Source organism: Gadus chalcogrammus, chromosome 20, assembly GCF_026213295.1.
Source record: "Gadus chalcogrammus isolate NIFS_2021 chromosome 20, NIFS_Gcha_1.0, whole genome shotgun sequence".
Lineage (NCBI taxonomy): Eukaryota > Metazoa > Chordata > Actinopteri > Gadiformes > Gadidae > Gadus > Gadus chalcogrammus.
Genome location: NC_079431.1, coordinates 11,771,416 through 11,795,074, shown reverse-complemented (window position 1 = coordinate 11,795,074; position 23,659 = coordinate 11,771,416). Strand labels below are relative to the sequence as shown.

Here is a 23,659-nt window from a genome sequence, read left to right as displayed (position 1 = left end):
AGAGAGGGTCATATAGGATTATCTACCACAAGTCAACCACAACAGTTTCTCTTCCTGTGTTCCTATGTTGAAGTCCCCGGAGCAAGGATAATGAGAACAAAACCAAAGAGAATAAATATTGAGTTATTTTACTATGAATTTGACAAAGGATATATCCCTCTATTAGAAGTCCCTCCTACTCGCTCGCCGCTAAAGCCATGTCAAATAATGTTTCAGAGGAATCAATATTAAATTAATATTGATTCCTCGAAAACATTCTTGGAAATTTCCTCTCTCTCTGCAATAACACATATTTTTGAAGCACCCTTTTCCAGGCATTCAATCCTGAGAAGAGAACGCCTGGGAAAACGCTGTGAGGGTGAAGTGTTGGAGAAGGTGAGGAGTGACATGGTGAAATGGGGATTTTCCCACAAAAGCAGAAGAGCACAAGCAAATGCAATTCCATACTGCAGCACATGATGGATGATGTCATGACAAAAGTGAGACAGCTCTTGTTCCCTCCATCCCTTCACATTTGGGCCGATAATGTGGACAGATAGAGTGAAGATGTAGAGAGAGTGGTAGAGCTCTTCCACCTCCTTATGTCTTAAGGTGTGAAAACACAGATGAGTCAGTTCCTCTGTTGTCAACCTCCGATCACACTTACAGCTTTAGAGGCTGACATCAACCCTGTCTGTTAAAGTTGTAACCTTAATCCCTGACTTTATTGACCAAGTTTTACCACTTTGTTATTTATTTTAATAAAATCAGAAGTGAAGTTGGCTGTGTTTTATCTGAACTCTGAGTTCAGTCATATATAGCATGATGTCGATGTTAGTTCAGCGAAGGCAGAATTTAACATGAGCCTGGGGTCTGAAACAACAGGAAGAGCTCTGAAGCACTAGTTTCAGTTAATCTTTGCAGAGTTTCTTTCTTCCGTTTTACAGAGGAAGATTGAAACCACAGACTTCCTCCTGGGTCTCAAGCTGTTCTGCTCTCAAAACAGAGACTCGGTTATAACATCCATAGAGCATGTTAGCTGCTAATTGATGACACTTTACAGCATGCTTACGTTTTTTTCACTGTTTTAATCACTAAAATGGGTTTTTCTTACAGGGATTCAGCCTTGTTATGAGGATGTCCTTGTACATAATATTGTAGTCAAATACTATACTGCACATCTGAGACTAAATCACTTAAAGCCTTAACAGCATCATTGTAGAAACAAGCTAGATGGGTGGAAGACGTGTCCTTTTAGGTAAAGGGAGGATTACCCTTGGAAAGCAGTCAATTTTTTCATATTATTTGTATAATATTTTTAAACAACATAAGACAAAAAAAAGTATCTTGTTGAATGGCAATACAGTGTTGAGTCTTCAATTACCAAACAAAAGCTATTCATCACATTACCTGATGTCTTTCATGCATAAAACTTTAAAACATGAGACCAGTTTAAAACATTAGCCATTCAAACAAAAGATTGATCAAAACCACCCTAGTAGACAGTTTTTTTTGTAAAATAAATCACATTCTTTCTCCTAGCAGCTGTAGGATGAATCTATAGTAATGTAGATAAATGCCGATTACTACAGAGATATAGCCATCATATACTGTACATCATATACTATACAAAAAAATACCCTGAATAAACTGCCATGTATGCTGTTCACCTGTCTGTGTGAGTGTGTGTGCGTGTGTGTGTGTGTGTGTGTGTGTGTGTGTGTGTGTGTGTGTGTGTGTGTGTGTGTGTGTGTGTGTGTGTGTGTGTGTGTGTGTGTGTGTGTGTGTGTGTGTGTGTGTGTGAGAGAGGGTTTATGTGTGTGTGTTACCTGAGCGTGCTGGGAAGTTGTGTATGTGTCTGAAGATGGCTCGGTCGGTCTCCCCACTCCCTGAGCGCTACAGGGTATCTATAAGGACCTACCAAGACGGAAGTGACATCACATAAAGAAGAAGTACTGATGCTTGTCTTTATATGGCCATAACACACAGCCAACAAGGGACAGAGGACTGAGGATACGCAATACCTCATTGAGGTTGAAACCAGCTCAGGATGTAACAAGCCTGACGGTTTGATCTCAGGCTCCTCCTAGTGTCGCGTGTCCCTGAGCAAGGCACCTAAACCCTATTGCTCCAGACGAGCGGGCAGCATTGCATGGTTAACACGTGGATGGGAGAATTGGAGACAACAGGTTACAAAAGCTCTGTTTGTCTGTATACCTAATCCATACAGTCTAGTAACCTATAATAAGTATCCTAACTTAAGTATCCTAACACACACACACACACACACACACACACACACACACACACACACAGACACCCACACACACATACATACACACACACACGCGGGCATACACATTTATTCAGACAGGAGTGACTAGCGGTTGCTATGGCCGTTACCAAGCCCAACCAGGAAGCATACAGAGGTGGCAGTAGGTCTTTATTCATTATTTTCGTCCACACATTGTTACATGATCAAGCATTTAATTTAAGACCAATGCTTTCGTTCAGCATTTCGATTTTCTTGAGGGAAATTTTTATTACAATGTTGATGTGCGTCGTGCTGACGACGATGTAGCCTATTTATCATCATGATCTCTTCGCCGTTCTGATCATTTAAAGTTTCAGAATTCAGTTAAGACATGAAATCTTTTCGCATTTCACTTTGGGCCTCTATTATGAAGTTAATTTGCTTGTTACTAAGGCACAGGTTCAGAGGTAATAAGTTAGAAGGAAACAATCAATACATAAGAGATTCACCCCAGACTCAGAGAGTGTGGGCCAATGCGCTATGTATTGGGAAATAAATTCAGCACCGGACTAATCCACTGGTTCCCTTCGTCTCCCGCTTGGTCCAAAACGGTTAGTCACGACTGAGCCCTTTCATAATGACTGCTTCCTTTTGTCTCCCGCTTGGTCCAAAACGGTTAGTCACGACTGAGCCCTTTCATAATGACTGCTTCCTTTTTTCTCTCATTAGGCCTACTTCGGGCCTACCTTTCCTTTATTAAATGTTCTTCTCCGTCTCTTTCGTTGGTCATCTGCTTTGCGCTACCTTAACGCGCATTGATGGTGAGCCAGTCAGCCCAGTCCCTGAACACGCAATCAGCACGCTCTCAATGACCTGCAAAATGGATTTGTGCTCGCTCATTAAAATGCTGAATTAACATAGCGTTCTTTATCATTTTATTTGTGAGGAAATTTTTCACAGATATGCAACTTCTGATGCATTAGTTCAAATTTGGGTTTACGAATGCACATCTTTTCGGGCATGTTCTCAGATTATGAAACACGGGTGTGCGAATGTGTTTTGCACCAACTGCGCTGCAATAATTGTAGCAAAAGGATTTGTGCACCTGTAACACAGATTTGCCCTAACCCTATTTTGTGTTTACAATGGTATAAAAAAAAAATATATTGTTTTTTACGACTACAAATGTACTGTTACACATTTGTGACTTTAGAGTACACATGCAAAATACATATATACGACTTCAAATTTACTGTGACTTTAGTGTACGCATTCAAATTCTGCAGTTACAGGTGCTAAAGACTTTTGCTACAATAATACCTTCATAGAGGACCGGTAAAGAGATAGACAGGACCGGTAAAACATTATGGATTCACGATCAATCGGCCCACCGGCGCTTAGTTGGAAAACACCCTCAGCGCGCGTGTTTCTCTGAAGGCCATCGGCATAGCCAGCTATGAGGGCACCAGCTATAATTAATTTAACCAAAAATAATAGGCCTATATAATTTTTTTTTCACATATTGTAAATACAACAACCCAAAAATTGCATTTCCCCAATATTAACACAATTATTTTCCATGGGGGAATCCCCCTACACTTATTTATTTCAAGACTACCAGTGCCAGGTCATTTGGGCACAGATATTGTATTTATGTGTATAGTTTTGCACCACTATTGGGTTTATCGTCCAGAAATGTAATAAAAATGTGCAATCCCTTGCTAGGGCCCTGCAGGGGTCCTTTAAGTTCTAAAGCTAATGTTCTTTATGTTTGATAATAATGTTTATATTTACAGTTGGGTGATTCTCCTGTGGAGATCATCATGTCATCAGAGGGTCCACAGCTTCTACGGAGGCCCCTCCCTGCAGAACGAGTCCCTCACCCGGTGAAATCCCTCCAATCTCCCAGAATCCATGCAGGTAGCTTACTTTTGAAGTGAAGTGGGTTGACAACTACGGCTAATACTCTCAGGCCAAACTCTCCAGGCATTTGGAGAGGCTCTGCTAACATTTTGGTTGTACCGATAAACAATTATTGAAAATCACAGGGATCTATTCATTTGCCTTATAGATATTTTGTGTTGTTACTTTATAACATTAAATGCTAGCGTTTTATACTTAATCAACCAAGGTATCCCATGGGATACCTTGGTTGATTACACATGCATGTGTACACATGCATGTGTACACATGCATTGATTACACATGCATGTGTAGTTTTGGTGTTCAATGATGCTCAAGAAGGATAAAGGTCAGGGTTAGTTAATCGGTAGGCTGGTTGGTTGGTTTCATGGCTATAGTTAATTGTGTAGTGAGTTAGTTTGTTCGTGAAATAGTTTGTCAGTAGATTAGTAACTACAGTGAGGTGTACCTCCTGTGGTCCCAGGGAAGCGACCGGCTCCAGTGAGCGATAGCAGGAGGCTGGAAGCTCCGCCCACAGAGGCGATGCCAGCCAGCACAGCAGTGGGCGGCTTCCCCCTCAGACCTGCACGCACATTACCCAGAATACCCCTGCTCCAAATCATCCGTACAGGTACACACCTAACTACCTACCTCCTCTCCTATCTATCTAGCTGTCTCATTTTCTGCCTCCCTACCAATCTACCCTGCTACCTACCATATACCGACCCGCCTACCATTCTATCTACCTAATATCCCACCTTACAACTATACCTGCCATACATGTAATGGATCATTTCAGTAATCTTACATATACCCTCAATAATGTCTACCTCAGCTATCTGTAATGTTTACATTTATTTCTTGCATTTACATTTCTTCCTAAATTTATCTATCTCTCCTCTCTCTCTCGCTCTCTCTCTCTCTCTCTCTCTCTCTCTCTCTCTCTCTCTCTCTCTCTCTCTCTCTCTCTCTCTCTCTCTCTCTCTCTCTCTCTCTCTCTCTAGATCCAAGGTTCCTCCCTCCTCCCCCCGCCTTCTGTCTAAGGGGAGCCGTCATGGGGTCTGTGAGGAGCCCTGGTGGCTTCAGGCCCTGAAGCTCATTATAGGGGCCCATCAAAGCCCTGTTTTTATAATACACTGACAGAAACGGAAACCGCTTTTGGTCGTATTCACCCAGCAGCCATCTTGTTTTAAATGGGACCAAAAATGGCTGAAGGGTCAATAAAGCAAATTTATATTGTTGTACTTGGTTTTTAGTCTCAAAGGGAATATAAAATAAATTATATCATGGACTTTGATTCTTTTTTTCAAGTTGTATCTCCTCCATATTCTTACCTCTGTTATCTATAGTGATTTATGGCCTACCAGTGTTTCTTAAATATATGAGATTGAGAACAACTATGAAGTTAATTTACTTTCTGACGTTAGATCATCCTGCAGGAAGCGATGTGAAAAGCCAAATTTATTTTTTGCCTCCCCAAAATTTTGCATGTTCAGAAAATATCACGTTAATGTTGTCATTACATATTCAGCGTAACAAAGTTTAGCGTCAGGCAGAACCGAAAGCAGCCGTTTGACGCGAATGTAAACAACAAGGTCGAGCCAATCCGCGATCACTTCCGGGGTCTTGTTGTGTTTTCACGATGGAAGGAGACGATCATCATCATCATGATCATAGTCATCACTTATCAATGTGTTCCTGCGATATAATCAGGTAAAACCTTTACTTAAAACACGTATGTAAAGGCTTCAAACGTGTACTCTATCAATTAAAGCACAAAGATCATCCACATTTGAACTAGATTAAACATTGTTTACCGACCTCATACAGGTTTCATTGCAACGTGTCTGATTATGACGCCTCGGCAGTGTATAATGTGATGTGATGTCTTGTCATTTCATGTATAATGTTATGTAATGGAACTCTGTGAATGTGGTGGCATGAATGAATGGCATCAACGTTAACACTGTCAATAGTGTATAACCTAATACATACGTTGCATCCTGTCAACGATTAAATTATAACATTTCTACAAATATTTTATTTAAATCAATGGTCTCCTGTGTGTAAGACCTATAAGAACCCTGAAACATATTATTCAGGCATTTGGAAACACAAGTTTTACAAGACAAGTTTGGAAAGATCGCTGGACCTTGAGTTTAGAAAGTAGAAAGTATTTAAAATGTCCTTAAGTATGACAAAAATGGAAAAGATAAATCATATTAAAATATGAGCCTTTGTAATCACCTCATATTTGCTTTAATTAAACCCAACCAGGTTGCTCTGGTCTCTGCTGCTGCCCTGCATCTATCTCAGCCTGGTGTTGAGCCTGCTGCTGGGGCTGGTGGTTCTAGGGATTCGGGCATGGCTGCAGGGCCGCCGGGGGGCCCGGGGGGGACCCGACGGAAAGAAACCAATGATCGCCTTCTTCCACCCCTACTGTAACGGGGGTGGGGGCGGGGAGAGAGTGCTGTGGTGCGCCCTGCGAGCACTGCAGAACCGGTAAGCACCTTAACGCACTCATTTAAGATGAGTTGAGATGGCTTTTGTTAATCCCAGACGGGACATTAGAGCTGTCACAGCAGAAAATACAAAAAGTAATAGAGTAAGGGATGAGAATTCATTAAAACGAAAACAAAAATAAATGTACAGAAATAAGTAAATATATATATATATATATATATATATATATATATATATATATATATATATACAGTATAATATGGTTTTTTATTAAAATGTTATTGATCACAGACAGGAAATAAGAGTAGTAGTATTGGAATAGCAAAATAAAACACGTAAACATTATGGATATTTATTGAAATATAAATAGATATGTTCAACCGTTTTCCTGTTGGTTGCGTCCTCCTAGCTATCCAGGCGTGGCGTTTGCCGTCTACACGGGTGACCAGGGAGTGACCGGAGAGCAGATCCTGGAGGGAGCGCGCCAGAGGTTCAACATAGTCCTTCCTCGGCCCATCACCTTCGTCTTCCTCAGTCACCGGGCGATGGTCGAGGCCGGGTCCTACCCCCACTTCACCCTGCTGGGTCAGAGCCTCGGCTCCGTATTCCTGGGTGAGCAGAAAGCACCCTTGAATGTATGGGAGGTCTGGGTCTACAGTGTGGTGGTCCTGGGTTGGTTGTTTTAATACCATCGCTTGATTGGCTCTCATTATTCCCTCAATACAATATGCAACTTTGCCAAAGACCGTGAAGTCTGATGTGGGATGTTTAACTGTACGTTCACACACAAAGCTGTAAAAGATGCAATATCGCTGAATAGCTCAAAACGCAACGCTGTCCAAAATATTTACAGCTCATATCGCTCTTGCGATTTCGCTTTTCCATTTAAAGGAGCTGTGCTTTTTGCCTGCACGCTCGTAGTTGAGGCAAGTGCTGCCACTGATGCCGAGCCACAAAAACACAAGGGGGCAATTGCTCTGTCGCTAGCTTAGCCACTTTGAGAGTTTAACACGGTTTTATACTCAAGAAGTCACGTGACATCTTAAGCCCCATTGCTGTGTCATATGTACTTGTGGTTTAACTTCTAGCTGCGTTTTACCTTGATCTCAATTGCTGTGTCTTCAGAGAAATTCACATTAGACACTAGAGGGCGTATTTTGTGCGTGTTAGTCTAATCTCGACATTGACGTGGTTTTAGAGGAGACTAAACCAGTTTGCAGCATGAAACAAGGCTCCATCATAACCGACACACACACACAGAATTAGTTTTATGAATTATTATTAATAGGTATGATACATTTACACTTATTACACCAGATAGGCCTTCAGTACAAAACAGGCTACAATATAGGAGTTGCTTAAAGTGCCCAACTAAAAATCTACAAAGAACAGATTATTTGTCTGTAAAAAAAATAAATGATCGTACCATTCAACGAAACATAAAAAGGTCAATGCTTAACTAAAATGGTTAGCAATGACAAGTAATTGATTGACGTAGGTGAGGGTAGATTCCAGACTTCCACAAAAAGTAGCCTAGACTATTTCATAATATATGTCAACATTATTAGCGTTTTTATTTATTATAGTTTTATTATATTAAAGTTCACTTTACATTCCCATTAAGTTTTTGTTGGTAATTATAGCACAAAATGCATCCACCATTAAGTTAAGACTGCATCTGCTGGGGTATACTAGAAATCAGAGTACTTCCGGTTTTCAAGCATTTTAAACCGAGTCAGCTGGGAATCAGCTGATCCTGTACGGGTCGTTACACAGCAATCACGTTCAACCTTGTGCGCAGCTGCTTGTTAAACTCCAAAACCTCCGTTTTAAGGAGTACGGTTAAAGCGCAGCAATGCTAACTGACAGAGCAATTGGCCCATGATGGTCATACGTTTGGTCAATAGAAAAAGAATAATAAGCATTAATACATGAAACACTGAATAACTAATTAATGGAGCGATTGCTTATATGCTAGATTATAGTTTAGTTGATCGCTATCGTGTGTGTGTGTGTGTGTGTGTGTGTGTGTGTGTGTGTGTGTGTGTGTGTGTGTGTGTGTGTGTGTGTGTGTGTGTGTGTGTGTGTGTGTGTGTGTGTGTGTGTGTGTGTGTGTGTGGTTTTGTTTATTATGGAAAAGATCCGCTCAACGGGAGCATTTGTGCCAGGCAGACACACGGCAAACTGACAAATTAGAAATAGATTTTTGTGCGGTATCTCCCTGCTTCTGAAATGCGCGCACATCTCCACCCACCGCTCGTCCGCTGGTTTCCATCAGCATTCCACTGTGCGACCATCCCTGTTGCGTAATGCGGATTGCGTATGCCCTCATACATTGTTGAAATCATATGCTGGATGCTTTACTCTTTCTATGCGTTTTTTAGTTAAAGATCGGGCTATAATAAGACCATGTTGGCTATGCAATCGCGGACAAATAAGATGCCCTGCAATTAAGCCGCAATTATTCTCTCACGCACCATGATGAAGGAACAAATGTGTGGTAGGAACTAGGAACTACAGTTCTCGCGCATGTTTACTGGGACCCACGTCGGCGAGAGACATCTACATTCCGATTGGCTGGCGGTCATTTACATCCGAAACGCTACTAGCTCATTTGCATAGATTTGAGCTGTTTTCAACTCTCATTTACAGCTTTAAAGCTATCGCTCAAGCGTTTTATCGCTTTATCGCTCATGTCTAATAGAAAGTCGCTCAAAACGCTTTACAGCTTTTGGTGTGAACGAACAGTTAGGCTTTATATTTTTGTGTATTGGTTTCAAAAGGATATCCAATCAATTATTAGTTGCCTTGTTCAATCCAATTTGAAACTCTGTTTCTGTCATGGCATGCCGGTGATTATCTTGATCAAATGATCAATTACACTATAGATATTTTCTAATCACTGTAGTCTCAATCTACACAACTATGGATTCATACCAAGGGTGAGTGCAGGAATGACAATTCAGCAGATTTCTTTCTGTCTGGGGTTTTCATTTTAGCTGGAGAAATATGAATTCCTGTTGTGTGTATTGGTGTTACTATTTATTAATTCAGGTGCTTTTATCCAAAGCCACTTCAGATACAGGTTGGTAGGGGTCAGTAGGGGCTAGGGCATATTGCTCAGGGTTTCCTACTGACCGACTTGCGTCATTGGGGATCGGACCTGGATCCTTCAATCCCCTACTCATTAGGCTACCCTGCCTCGGCTGTGTTTGTGTTGCAGGCTGGGAGGCTCTGACCTCGCTGGTCCCTGACGTCTATGTGGACTCGATGGGGTACGCCTTCACAATGCCACTATTCCGCTACCTTGGAGGGTGCATGGTGGCCAGCTACGTGCACTACCCTACCGTCAGCACCGACATGCTGTCTGTGGTGCGCAACAGGAACCCCAGGTGAGAACCACCAGAACCTCCGCTTTAGAAGTCCAATGAATGAAGGCCGGGGTCTTTAGAGAACATCTAGCAGTAGAGCTCTAGCTTAAGGGCTTCCTCTTGGTCTTCAGAACACAGCCTGTTCAAATCCTTATTCAGAAACCTTGTGTTCTGATTCCTACAGGTACTCTGCACTGTATTTTTTAGAAAGTAGGTTGTGCAGCACTTGGGATTTCTCTGTAACTACTCTACCTAATCTATGCTCTCACTATCTGTATCTCACATCATCCTCGCTCCATAAGCGAGGCTCTTTCTCTCAAAGCATATGCTAAAAAGGAGGCACCTCCTTCTGCAGGTTCAACAACGCCGACTACATCTCTGCCAACCCGGTGCTGAGTGCGGTGAAGGTGCTGTACTACTGTCTGTTCGCCCTGCTGTACGGCCTGGCCGGTGGCTGCAGTCACCTGGTGATGGTCAACTCCACCTGGACGCTGGGCCACATCCTGGCGCTGTGGCGAGCCCCCGACCGCACCAGCGTCGTGTACCCCCCTTGTGATGTCCGCTCCTTTCTAGAGCTCCCTCTGGAGGAGGAGGAGCCAGAGGAGGAGGAGGAGGAGGGGTGGGAGGAGCTTGGGCAGGAAACAGGAAGTGTGGTGGGAAGTGGAGGGGCGGGGGACAAGAAGTGCCACTCTATTGTTTCGGTGGGGCAGTTCCGGCCGGAGAAGGACCACCAGCTCCAGATCCGGGCCTTCCGGAAGCTGCTGGACAGGAAGGAGGCGGAGGGGCCCGAGGGGCGGGAGTCCCTGAAGCTGGTTCTGATTGGTGGATGCCGTAACGAGGAGGACGAGGACCGCGTGCTGATGCTGAGGGGGCTGTGTATGGAGTTGGGCGTGGCCGACCGCGTGGAGTTTAGACTCAATGTTCCCTACGAGGAGCTCCAGAAGGAGCTGGTCAGCGCCACCATCGGCCTGCACACCATGTGGAACGAACACTTCGGGATAGGTGAGCGAGCCAACGCGAGCTTCTAACCACTGCTAACCCTCGACACTTCCAGCGCTAACCTCTCCCCTCCCTCTCCCTGCAGGTGTAGTAGAGTGCATGGCAGCAGGCACCATCATACTGGCCCACAAATCCGGAGGCCCCATGCTGGACATCGTAGTTCCTCACCACGGAGCCCAGACGGGCTTCCTGGCCGACAGCGACGACAGCTACGCCGCCGCCATGGAGACCATCCTGGCACTGCCGGCGGCCGAGCGACTGGAGATGCGCCGCAACGCGCGGCTCTCCGTCGAGCGATTCTCCGACCACGAGTTTGAGTCCTGCTTCCTGTCCGCCACAGAGCCGCTGATGGCTGGATTTCGGCCCTGAAGGGGGGCTTCTTCCGGTCCCCATGGAGGCTTTGACAACGGTTCCATTGCCATCGATTATTGTTTAGCTGGCAACTATCGCTTTTCTATGGCGATTCCGTCAAGGTTCCATGGTTACCCCGTCCTGGTTTCCATAGCGACCGATTGACTACCCTACAGTAACTTTATCTCTTGCTAACAGTAAGAAACTAGCATGTCCTTAAAAGTTGTAGAAGTGGCACCAGCTAACCGCAAATGCTTCTGCTAGCTACGCTTACAGAAAGTAACAGGATCTAAGGAGGAGAGAGAGGCTGTTTTCCAGGCTTAAAGAGAGGATGAACAGTACCAATCAGCTGTTAATTGGAAAATACATTTTAGTGGTGGTTACTCCTACAAGTGGCCCACCAAGAGACAATCAAACCATGAAGTTCTATAAGTTATATGTAACGAGTTAAAATCAGAAACCAAAATCTGTTTTCCTGTATGTCTTACCTCTGTATTTTTCCCGCATGCTCATTGGCAGATAATTTCTGCCCTAGCCAATCACATTTTACAGTTTCTGAATGGCTGCAGAGCGGGTTGATGTTGTTAATTAAAATTAAAGTGTCACTGTGCTTGATCCTATTCCTTTACATTCCTCCTCTACAGGCGGCTCTTCAAATAACCGCTTGTTTAAATGTCATTTCTTCCGTCCCATTTGTGTTGGATAATTGTGCATATTTAATTAAAACGTGTAAATTCATCTGTATTTTTGAGATGTTGATTAGCTTCCCTTGTCTTTAAGAAACACTTTGGTTCCATTTATCACTCTTATTCAAGTTCTAAACAAGCGCAACTAGTTGGTAATGAGACATGCTTAACAAACTAAGCCCCTAATGAAAGCACAGGGAAGGCACCTGCTCTGTGCAAACCGATCAGAACGACTTGGTTCGGGTCAATCAAACCAAATCTATTCTGTTGCTACTTAACAGAAGGAGACAGACGTTTTGGATTCCATTTGAATCATTTATTAGATTGGTTGCATAAATACATTCATATTTAAGTAAAGCTTGAGGAATATATGTGCAGATGTGATAAAATTCCTTTCCTAGAACCTCCATCAACGTGTGTCTTGCCACCAACCCTCTCAGTGAAGACCTCCTGTCTATATATGATCCTGATCTATTTACCATCTTCTTCGGAGGAGGCTTCATCTGATGTCTGAGGGTCTCCTATATGCTCGGGCTGGCCCCCACACCCCTCATCTTGGGCCTCGGTTGAAGAGGGAGGGGCCTTGGTCAATGGGTAGCTGTCTGGCTCTGCCTGTGTTGGTCTGGGGTCCCCACATCCCTTATCTTCCCCTCCCTCCTTCTTTATCCTTCCATCTATCTCTTCTCTCTCTCCGGGCTCCTCGTCTTCATCTTCATCCATGATGAAGAGGTTCTTCATGGAGTCGGCCACCTCCTCCCTCAGCTCGTCTTCAGACTCCTCAAAGTTCCTGATGGTAGAGAGAGATGGAGCTAGTAAACTATTCTTCATGCGAGTTAGAGCTAGCATGGTTTTCTGATTAGCGAGATAAAGTTAGCATAGTGTTCTGGGGAACATAGGACCCTTTGTCATGTCCCCACTCTGTGCCATATAAACACGGGACCCTGAGAACACAGGAATGATCCAGACCTGCTCCCCCTCAGATCAAAATGTTTTAAACGCTCCTCTGTTTTGAACCAGTTGGCTGTTTAGAGTCTAGAGTTTTAAGTAATAAGTAACCCTATTTCAAACACTGATGAAGAACCAGACTCACGTGTCATCGTCGTCAGACCGGGGCTCCAGACGATCGCCGTCCACCTCCACATCTGACTCCTCCTTTATCTGCACCTCCTTCTCCAACTCCTCCTCTCCCTCACTCTGCTCCTCTCTCTCCGCCTCTCCCTGTCCCTCCTCCTCCTTCTGCCCCTCTACTGGTGGTTCTGAAGGACATAGGATCATTTTAACCTTTGGTGGTGATGATGTCATGTTACATGGGGTGTTGATGATGTCATGTTACATGGGGTGGTGATGATGTCATTTTACATGGGGTGGTGATGATGTCATGTTACATGGGGTGTTGATGATGTCATGTTACATGGGGTGGTGATGATGTCATGTTACATGGGGTGGTGATGATGTCATGTTACATGGGGTGGTGATGATGTCATGTTACATGGGGTGGTGATGATGTCATGTTACATGGGGTGGTGATGATGTCATGTTACATGGGGTGGTGATGATGTCATGTTACATGGGGTGGTGATGATGTCATGTTACATGGGGTGGTGATGATGTCATGTTACATGGGGTGGTGATGATGTCATGTTACATGGGGTGGTGATGATGTCATGTTACATGGGGTGGTGATGATGTCATGTTAGATGGGGTGGTGATGACGTCATGTTACATGGGGCGGTGATGATGTCATGTTACATGGGGTGGTGATGATGTCATGTTACATGGGGCGGTGATCATGTCATGTTACATGGGGTGGTGATGATGTCATGTTACATGGGGTGGTGATGATGTCATGTTACATGGGGCGGTGATCATGTCATGTTACATGGAGCGGTGATGATGTCATGTTACCTGGTGTCAGAGTGTCCAGGGTGGAGGAGGAGGAGCTGAGGGGGGCGTGGGCCAGGGCATTGAGCAGAGTGCTTGGGGGTCCGCTCCCCCATGCTCTCCTCCTCTCTGCTTCCTCCTCCTCTTCATCGCCTCCTAGTGGAGAGGGGAGAACCCACAGGAGTCGGGGAAAGGTTTGGCAATGCAGGGCATGTTTATCAGTGTGGTTGCCACACTATTGTCGTCTTGTTTACATTGCCCCCTTCAAACACAGGGACATTTAAAGCGCTAAACAAAGGGAGAAAATGTTAAGAATTATTAAATTAAAATCAAATCATTTAGGCATAAGATGGTAAAATAATTAAAGGGAGACATATTATATCACCGGTTGTGAGTGTGATTTGTATTGCGGCTTGTAAAGGTCACACTCACACCTGGTTGTATAATATGTCGCCTTTAATAGTTTAGGTTAAGGTTTTCTGACTTAATGATGGGGTTGTGGTTGCAAAGGGTTGGGGAACCTGTGTTTAAGAGCCCTACCTGCAAGAGACACGTCCATCCCGGCTAGGGCCTCCAGAAGAGTCTCTGGTAACCGCTCACTCCACCCCCTCCTCACCTGGCCCTGCCCCCCCTCCCCCACCGACCAATCCCTATGCCTGAGCTCCTCCCCCTCCTGGAAACTTAGGCGCTGGTTGAGAAGACCCTCAGCCTGTCAGATACAGAGAGGGGGAATAAGACAGCGATAGTGACAGTGAGAGAGTGATAGACGGACACAGCGACAAGGACAAAGAGGTATAATTTAATTAACAAAGCTGCCCTACCTCTCCCTCCTCTCCTCCTATTCCCTCCTTCTTCTCGTCCTCTCCTCGTCGCCCTTCTTTACTCTCCTCACAGTCCAACCGGATCTCAAACATGATTCCTTTCTACAAAGATAACAAAAAGAACAACTGTTACTATGGTAGATCAGTACTTATATTTGCATCTTATAAGCATTACAACATCATAGACATTACTGTTAACTAAGATTAGTGGCTATTAGCTGTACAGGTTTAATAACTGATAAATAGGTAGGATCCAGTGTAAGGTGCATAGCCACCACCAGAGGGAGAATGATGTTACCTGGCCCCTGTGTTTATTCTCCAACCCCTGTAACTTCTCTCTTTTTACTTCCCTCCTCTCCTGTCTATCCTCATCTCGGATGAGCTCCAATGCATCCCGCATGTCCTGCTGGTCAGAACAGGAAACAGGTTGGTTGGATGTTTCTAGAGTACAACACAGTGGGAAACTGCTCCCTTTGAGCTCAAACCAGCTCATTGTGTGGTAGCTACCAGGCTAGCGGTATGGGTGTGTCTGTACCTGTCCATGTGAGTGTTCTGGACTGGGTCTGTCTGGACCCCTGGGTTGTTCCTCCTCATTGGTACCTGGCTGATTCTGATCAATCATCAGGTTACATTAAAATAAATGTATATGCACGTGTGTGTGTGTGTGTGTATGTGTGTGTGTGTGTGTGTGTGTGTGTGTGTGTGCGTGCGTGTGTGTGTGCGTGTATGTGTGTGTTTGGTTACCAGTAGCTCTGCTCTCCTCCTCAAGGCTCTCATTTCCTGGTAGTACTGTTCTCTGATACACTCTAACTGATTCAGATAATCCTGCACACAAACACACACACACACGCACACACACACACACACACACACACACACACACACACACACACACACACACACACACACACACACACACGCGCACACGCACACACACACACACACACACACACACACACGCGCACACACACACAAACACACACACACACACGTTTATACATCATTGGAAGGGCTAGATTTGTGTTAGTGTGTGTGTGTGTGTGTATGTGTGTGCAGGACGTGAGTGTATCTATCTGCGTGTGCTTGTCGGTGTGTGTGAACCTGTTGTTTCCCATGCTGAGGTGTTTGATGAGGTCTTCTAACTTCCTCTTGATGGGTGGCTAACTTCCTGTAGCGCTCAGCCTCAGCCGTAGACGGGCGCAGGCCCTGGGGAGTGAGAGGTCATGTGACAATCAGACTTGCAAGGGCACTCGCAATGTGAAAAAATAAAAGTAAACATTTGAAATGGTTGAGGTCAACACACATCCCATTGCAGCATTACATTGATACTGGTTGATGACAGGCCCCGCCCTCAAACCTGAGCTAGGTCATGTGACCTGCTTCATGTGAAGTCTCACCAGCTGTTTCTCTGCTCTGAGCTTGTAGCGCTGGGCTTCCTGACGTCTCTGGAGGTACGCTCCGTGGGCCTCTTCCACCCTGGAACACCCACACTCTGAACGACACGTGCGGCATATATGCTACACAACACACTACAGTATATGCTACAGTACATGCTACACACTCTACATGCATGCCTCAACAAGCTACAGAAGGTAGCTTGAGACCTGCACTTAGACCTGCATTATTCTAACGCTATATAGATGCTAAATAGCATGCCAAGATTCATGCTACTTAAAGACCACATAAATGCTACATAATAATTATTTCCTGTTGTGTGTGAGTGTATGTGTGTGTATAGGGGAGGGGGTGGGGGGGTTCTTGTTCTTACATTAGATAGGGAACAGGCCTGTCTTCCCCCCGCTCTGCAAGCTGAGGGAAGGAAGGGTTCTGAGGAGGAGGAGGAGGAGGAGGAGGGTTGTGATGAAGATGTGGAGGGCGTTCCTCTCTGTTCCTTCTCTTCAGAGCATCCAGTTGACGATGGTAGTGGTGATAGGGGTCCCTGGAGAGCAGTGAAACCACACACACACACACACACACACACACACACACACACACACACACACACACACACACACACACACACACACACACACACACACACACACACACACACACACACACACACACACACAACCAGTTAATACAATCATGTTCCAGTATGGTCAAATAAACAACCCACATGTTAATTATGTCAAAAACAAAATGCAGGTCGTGGTGGGTTGAGCTGACCCTGGGGCTAACATGCATTAGGTCCAGTACCTTGTATTGCTGTCACAGCATTAAGTGTTTTAACGTAGTACTGTTGTAGCAGTAATAGTAGGACTATGTGTGTTTTATTGAATGTGTTACTTTTTTCGTTCTGACAAGAAGGGTAATATAAGATAACCCTCACCCTCTTAGGCTAACTCTGGCTCCCTTACAGTCTGATGATTAGTGTGCAATGCCCCTGAAATAAACCAATAAATAAATAAATAAAGGTTTATTTTATGAATAATGGACGGGAAATTTGGCACCATGATACGTGCCTTTGGTTCTGTTGACCTCTGACCTCTCTGAGCTCTGGGCCGGCTAGGTGACCTGGTCTGCCCTGGATCCACATGGAAACACACGCACACACGAGCACACACACATCTTTAATACATTTAAATTAACCTGTTAAGATTGATCCCAGATTAAAGTCGCAAAGTGTAACATTCTGACTAGGACCTAGCTTTAGATAACCTTGACATAGATGTAGTCAATGCAGATCGATAGTGATTTCAACAATGTTATCAATCAAAAACTCGTCCTATAACCGATATGTTCTATAAATAAATAATGGTGGCTGGTCCATTATTTAATTAATAAATGATTAATAAATAATTAAATAATGTCTTAGTTTTCTTAGCCTCAGTATCCTTGTTTTCTGTATTGGTTTGCTGATTGTTTTTTTCCCTCCTGCGTATTTAGGCTTTCAGTTTGGTTTGTCCGTCATTGATAACCCTTTTTGTTGAACTACTATTTTATATTTAATAAAACTACCAGTTTTGTGGCATTTTCTTCATGTTCTGTCTTGAAGTAATGGGTAAGCCCCCATTTTGTTTAAACGTTCTTTGAGTCCGGATCCTGATTGTTGAGTTTTTGTGGTTGATGGCTTGTTTAAGCAGCCTTACACGGCCTGATTCAGGCTGTCTAGACTCTTGGGCTGGGTGAGCCTGCACACTTGTGCTACATTTGGTAGTCATCAAGGCACACAGGATAAACCAGCCATCAACCCACACACTCGAGGGAGCTCTGACACCAGCAACTAACACCTGCTCTACCTGCTTAACATCTTCCCATTTAACTACAACAATAAACCTGTGTCTTGCTTTAAGGAGGAGTGAGGGCAATTGGTGTGTGTCAAGGGTTAACTGCTAGACTCACATCCTTACTCATATATCTATATACAATCAGAATTGCAGATGCAAAAATAGACTAACCAGAAAGTGAGCTATTCACCAAAAGTTCCTGTAAGTTGTTATCAAGATCTGTTTTCTATGATGCCTATGATACAGCACTGCACACTGTGGCAGAACCTACTTTAGGCTGGCCCAAAGGAGTGCAGCCTCTGGCTGGGGCTTTCCACTCTGGTTTGAGGTGCAGCTTCTTCAACGTTGGCCGGGGTGCAGCGCTCGCTGGAGCTCTGGCCCTGGCTAGCTTTTCTGAGGGCAAAAAAAAAAAAGGCTAGGATAACCACCTCGGAGTATTAGTACCTCGGATATTTTCAATTTTTTCAATCCTTTATTTACACTCTTATGCCAGTGTAATAACTCGACGACGAGTTAAATATGTGATATACTATTGGATACACGTTTATTTGTGGATGTATAATTGTAATTACAATATGTATCGTGGGATCGTATGGGTGTGTCCTTTCGTGATCCTTTTTGATAGACATTTGACCGAGGGAACCGGAGCTTCAGAGGCGGGACTTCTAAATGGTGGTCTATCTAAATCACTAAGTATGGATGATTTACCAGCTTGATAAGGTCTTGTTTTATACTTCTGGGGACATGCTGCTTTGTTCCTGATCACCGTCGATTGGCTGAACTCCTCCTGCATCAACTGCACATACGCATGTTCCCGCACACACACACACACACACACACACACACACACACACACACACACACACACACACACACACACACACACACACACACACACACACACACACACACACTTTAATTTGTTCTGCTTCCTTAAATCTTTATATGCATCGATCTATGCTGTAAGCTGTAATCGACGGCTCTCTAATTAAGCAGGAGCCAATCAGAACAGCTCACCTGTGGGTCCAGGTATTTACAGATGAGCTTCTCAAGAAAGGGTCGCTTCAGAACGGAGCTCACAGAGGGCCGGTCCCGCGGGCTCACCTGGTTGAGGGAGAGCACTACAGTGAGTCTTCAGGTTCTGGTGTTTGAAGGTGTAAACCACCAGGTGTGAGTGTGATTAGCCTTACAAGCTGTTTCGAAAAACTGCCCCATATGACATCACTAGTGGGCGTGTCCACCAAGATCTGTGCTGGATAGATCAATCTACCAGCCTACCCAGTGGACTGAAGTAAACGTTGCTCATCTATCCAGCACAGATCTAGGTGGACACGCCCACTAGTGATGTCATATGGGGCCGATTTTCGAAACGGCTTGTAAGGCTAATCACACTCACAGGAGGGCGTAGCCAGGACATTATTACTGTGGTGGCCAGCTCGGGCCAGGGATATTTATTCATAATGTCAAAATATACACTTTAAATAAGAATAATAAGTCAAAGTTATATCAAACTAATAGTGCATATATTTCAGCTTTCTTTAGACCGTTTCCGTTCGGGATCCTTTAATTAAAAATAAAATATATATATATATAATTTGATTATTATTTTTTTTTTTTATCAGACTCGGGGGGGGGGGGGGGGGGGGGGGTTATCTCAGTTATCTCCCACCACCCAGTTGGTTACTTATTATGTTCCCCTGTTTTCCATGTTATGTAAGTATCCAGTGTACCCTGTCTGTTGGTGTGTGTTCTAAGTTCTTTTATGAGTGTTTCCCCGACTCGTGATGGGCTTCACTCTTTGTCCCATGCTGACAGTTGTGATGTTGAGGTTCCTTCTAAAGGTTCTGAGGGTTCTGTAGTGGAGGCTAAGGTTCTGAATGTTTGGGTCTGACCTTGAAGAGCTGGCTGAGCAGCAGGCGGAGGTCGTGGGAGTACCGACTGGAGACCGGCTCAAAGCGTCCCCTGCAGATTTTACCCACCAGCTGGCACAAATTACTGCCCTCAAACTGAGAACACACACACGCAAACACAAGGACACAGTTAATCAACCTTTATGAGGGTCTTAACTAGGTGGGGTTAGGGGGTTAGGGGCTATGTTTTTAGAGTTCAGTGGACTTACTGGGTGTCTAAGGGTGCAGAGTTCGTAGAGGACACAGCCCAAAGACCAGACATCACTGTAGAGTAACAAACAAACAAACAAACAAACAACCAAACAAACACATTGATACAAACAAAGACAAACACACAGTGTCTCTCTGTCGCTCTCTCTGGGGTTGGTAGGTGTGATTGAGATTAGTACGTACGTCTTGTTGTTGTATGGTCTGCTCTCACATATCTCAGGGGAGAGGTAGTATGGAGTGCCAACGCATGTCCGCGCCAGCTCCATGGTACTACACAATGAAACAACAAACCAATCCATGAATCCCACAGTGGGTACGTTTGCAGGGTTACAGTGGCAAAGAGGATAGTGCAAATAACAGATATTGACTGGTCCAGCCCGGCGGCCTGTTGAAAGCCTAGTACTATGGCCTTATACTATGTAGACCAGGCTGTCATACTTATTCAACATCCTGGCGATGCCGAAGTCCCCAAGTTTGGCTCGGTTCCCACCACCGGTGAGGAAGATATTCTGGGGAGGAAGAGGAAGGGAAGAGGATAGGAAATTCAGTGCAGCTTACTAACTCTAGCCAGCGAACAGGTGGGGAGAGAACAGGAGTATACCTGGGCCTTGATGTCTCGGTGAAGAACCTTGCGGTCATGGATGTGCTTGAGTCCCAGACACACCTGAAGGAACCAGTTCACCACTTGCTCCTCTGTGAAGAGGACTCCTCTCTGAACGGTAATCCTCTTCATCAGATCTCCTCCGTCACAGAACTCCATCACTATATACAGACTGTTGCTCTCTAACACGCACAAACACACACACACACAGAGTTTAGACCAATTTTTTTATCCCCATTATAGATCAGTATTCATCGGTTTATTTGACAGACCTTGAAATGATTTGAAGAATGCCACGATGTTTGGGTGTTTCATCTTAGAGAGTAGCATCCCTTCTTTGTTCGATGCCTCCCTTTCACTCTGCGACATCTAGCGCAAAAACACAGAATATAAAATCATTTCATTTAATTTATTAATAAATAATATGATTATTAAAGTAATATGAAGATGAGAGATTAAATATCTTGTCTTTAAACAATGCAGCGTTTGTATATATTTTTTGGAGTCATTGAAATTGGTAAATAATAACAGTATTAATATGGTGCGTACTACTACTACTAACACATCAGTGGCTAAACTGTTTTGTACCTTGCCAAGCTTAATCTCCTTGATGACACACATGATGGCTGAACTTTGATCTCTGACCAGGAAGGCTTTACCAAACGCCCCCTCTCCAATCTGCCGCACCACATCATAGCCGTTCATAACCCCCTCCTATGGAAGAGCAGGATATAGGACTATGGATTACTACAGGAATATATTGTGATATAAATGTACTTATTTAGGCTACCTATTTAAACGTATAACAAATGTATAAATTTTTTGAACTTATTTAAATGTATTTATTATTATTCTTAATATATATATATATATACATATATATATAGGCTATATATATATATATATACATATATATACATATATATATATATACATATATATACATATATATACATATATATATATATATACATATATATACATATATATATATATATATATATATATATATATATATATATATATATATATATATATATATATATATATATATATATATATATATATATATAATAATTGTGGTGAAAATCTTGCGGGCTTGGAATGACGATGTCCCTTCCATGTCCATCGCGGGATGCATACATCCAACAAGTTAGTGAGTGATGTTCATTTCTCCATCCTCTTCATCCTTCGAGGAAATCCTTTGTAAGGTAATAATTAGGGTATTGTTTAGATTTCTAGAAAGAGTGCAATCTCGCACTGGGCATGGAAGTGACATCATCATTCCGAGCCCTCAAAAGTTTTACTTAAATAATCTAAAACTATTTTGTGGCCACGGAATTTGTATTTTGTACCCATGGAATAGGTAAAACGAATACATACGGCTATTAAAAGCGTAGTTACTATGTTTTATTTATTTATTAAAGGTTGCATTTTATAAAGTTGCACAGCTATTAAGCTAGGCAAATATAGCAAAGGAGGCCCAATCAACGGGGAACACTGTTCTAATTAATAGTTCCTGATTAGAACGCAGAACAACCAGAGGCGGTTGCCATGGTGATACATACACAGAGACCTAGCTTGAACCCAAGGTGCAAACATGAACTACTTCTCTTTATGATTTTCTTTATGATATATTTAACTAAAGAAGGTTGCGGTTCAATTGCCTTGGTAGGATGGTCAAATTTGAAGTCCCCTTACCGCTTCACTTTGTGCCTTTTAAAAGCACAATTGAACGACGAACGGAACATAACAAATAGCTGGTAGCTAGTAGAGAACGGTCAATGAAACTACAACTGGAACGCAAAGGTATCCTGGGAGTTGTAGTTTCCAGTAGAGAACGGTCCATTGCACTACAGGGGGTGTAGACCGCACAAGGGGACATTATGCAGCTATTCTGGGTCTTACGTTTCTCAATTGTCTTGAACCCCAACAGCACGTAATATGTTTTGTATTAATATTTGGGTCCCTTCCAACGGCCATAACATTCACATGCTCTATTTTAATATTGTAGACCTGAAGAAATGTGAACCTAACAATTATCATAGATTTGTTCTACCGGGATGGCAGTAGAATTCTGGAGCTTTAAGAAACGCAGATTGTTAGTGTGTGGGTATGTGTGCGTTTGAGTCTAACTTTTTCCAAGAGCAGATTACTACTACTAGATCAACACCGAATTTTGGATTAAAAAAAAACTTTCAAACTTTCAGGACGCAATATTTTCACCCACCAACAGCAGTGCTACAATACTGATGTAGGCTACAAGTACTACCGGTCTGGGGGGGCATGGTCCCCACCATTAAAAGCTTACTCCCGTACATATTAACTTGCAGGAAATAGCATAAGAGCGAGAGAGATTGCTGTTCCAACAATGCAAATACAAATACAAAAAAGAAAACATGCAAAGTTCGCTGCTCAGCTGAGCTACAAATATTATATAAATGATGCTAGCCATGTGGTGAGAACTGCTGGATTGTGTGTACGTGAGAGAAGAGAGCTCATTCGATTTTGTGTAGCAGTGTTTCCTCCCAGAACCCTGGGCCACAAACCTCAAGGTGAAGGGGACACGCACGCGCACGCACATCATTTATCATAATGAACTTACAATTTAAAAAGAGAATATGATCTTCCTATGAGATCAATCCTCTGAGCGTTACAAGGCAGGGTTAATCAAGCTCGGATTAGCACCACATCAGGGACGATAGGTGATGCCTCACTACAGTAGTAATAGTAGCAGCCTGCAGAGAGCTTTTGGCCTTCTGCCCTGTACTACCAACGCAATACTGTAGTTCTAACCTGTACTACCAATATAATACTGCAGTTCTCTGCATAGTCTACAACTATCATCTTCCAGTCTTTTTATTTTATCCACCATCCCACTTGATTTGACATACATGTCCTGTACAAGCAACAGAAACCTGCATTATCCAGCTTGTGCTACCACAATTAGTATATTGTGAGTGAAGAACCTGAGGTATGCTTTTGGAAGCGATGCTACAAG

At 43.6% G+C, this 23,659-nt stretch overlaps 3 protein-coding genes and 1 long non-coding RNA gene across 4 annotated transcripts in view; 2 read left to right on the top strand and 2 right to left on the bottom strand.

Annotated features, from left to right (window-relative positions):
• Window positions 1-1,917, bottom strand: part of lcp1 (lymphocyte cytosolic protein 1 (L-plastin)) — a 9,252-nt gene extending 7,335 nt beyond the window's left edge. Inside the window, exon 1 of the mRNA XM_056579157.1 lies at window positions 1,809-1,917. The gene's annotated coding sequence lies outside the window, so the exon portion shown is untranslated. The remainder of the gene's footprint in view (window positions 1-1,808) is intronic.
• A 442-nt stretch (window positions 1,918-2,359) lies between these two features.
• On the top strand, window positions 2,360-5,724 carry LOC130373036 (uncharacterized). The gene is made up of 4 exons (XR_008893460.1): window positions 2,360-2,408; window positions 4,030-4,153; window positions 4,620-4,766; window positions 5,140-5,724. It is a non-coding gene; the product is annotated as an uncharacterized LOC130373036 (long non-coding RNA).
• Window positions 5,725-5,740: 16 nt separating this feature from the next.
• On the top strand, window positions 5,741-12,843 carry LOC130373032 (GDP-Man:Man(3)GlcNAc(2)-PP-Dol alpha-1,2-mannosyltransferase-like). Its single transcript, XM_056579247.1, has 6 exons — window positions 5,741-5,848; window positions 6,413-6,637; window positions 7,008-7,210; window positions 9,822-9,990; window positions 10,325-10,971; window positions 11,054-12,843. The coding sequence occupies exons 1-6, from the start codon at window positions 5,778-5,780 to the stop codon at window positions 11,335-11,337; spliced, it is 1,599 nt and encodes a 532-aa protein (XP_056435222.1). The 5' UTR covers window positions 5,741-5,777; the 3' UTR covers window positions 11,338-12,843.
• LOC130373035 (serine/threonine-protein kinase Nek5) lies at window positions 12,317-23,588 on the bottom strand. Its single transcript, XM_056579250.1, has 23 exons — window positions 22,360-23,588; window positions 21,247-21,372; window positions 20,931-21,027; window positions 20,659-20,840; window positions 20,496-20,566; window positions 20,241-20,327; window positions 20,057-20,111; window positions 19,830-19,943; window positions 18,955-19,041; window positions 18,646-18,733; window positions 18,209-18,330; window positions 17,173-17,234; window positions 16,476-16,646; window positions 16,105-16,183; window positions 15,809-15,913; window positions 15,452-15,532; window positions 15,243-15,317; window positions 15,006-15,113; window positions 14,708-14,809; window positions 14,427-14,595; window positions 13,911-14,042; window positions 13,096-13,261; window positions 12,317-12,792 (listed from the first exon to the last, which is right to left on the bottom strand). The coding sequence occupies exons 2-23, from the start codon at window positions 21,361-21,363 to the stop codon at window positions 12,477-12,479; spliced, it is 2,586 nt and encodes an 861-aa protein (XP_056435225.1). The 5' UTR covers window positions 21,364-21,372; window positions 22,360-23,588; the 3' UTR covers window positions 12,317-12,476.
• Window positions 23,589-23,659: the final 71 nt, after the last annotated feature.

Coding starts and splice junctions, on each gene's coding strand:
- LOC130373035 (XM_056579250.1), bottom strand. CDS start 21,363: ATGAACGGCTATGATGTGGTGCGGCAGATTGGAGAGGGGGCGTTTGGT. Junction 20,112..20,240: donor AGACCATACAACAACAAGAC/GTACGTACTAAT, acceptor GTTACTCTACAG/TGATGTCTGGTCTTTGGGCT. Junction 19,042..19,829: donor TGCTCAGCCAGCTCTTCAAG/GTCAGACCCAAA, acceptor TCCCTCAACCAG/GTGAGCCCGCGGGACCGGCC.
- LOC130373032 (XM_056579247.1), top strand. CDS start 5,778: ATGGAAGGAGACGATCATCATCATCATGATCATAGTCATCACTTATCA. Junction 5,849..6,412: donor TGTTCCTGCGATATAATCAG/GTAAAACCTTTA, acceptor AAACCCAACCAG/GTTGCTCTGGTCTCTGCTGC. Junction 6,638..7,007: donor CTGCGAGCACTGCAGAACCG/GTAAGCACCTTA, acceptor GCGTCCTCCTAG/CTATCCAGGCGTGGCGTTTG.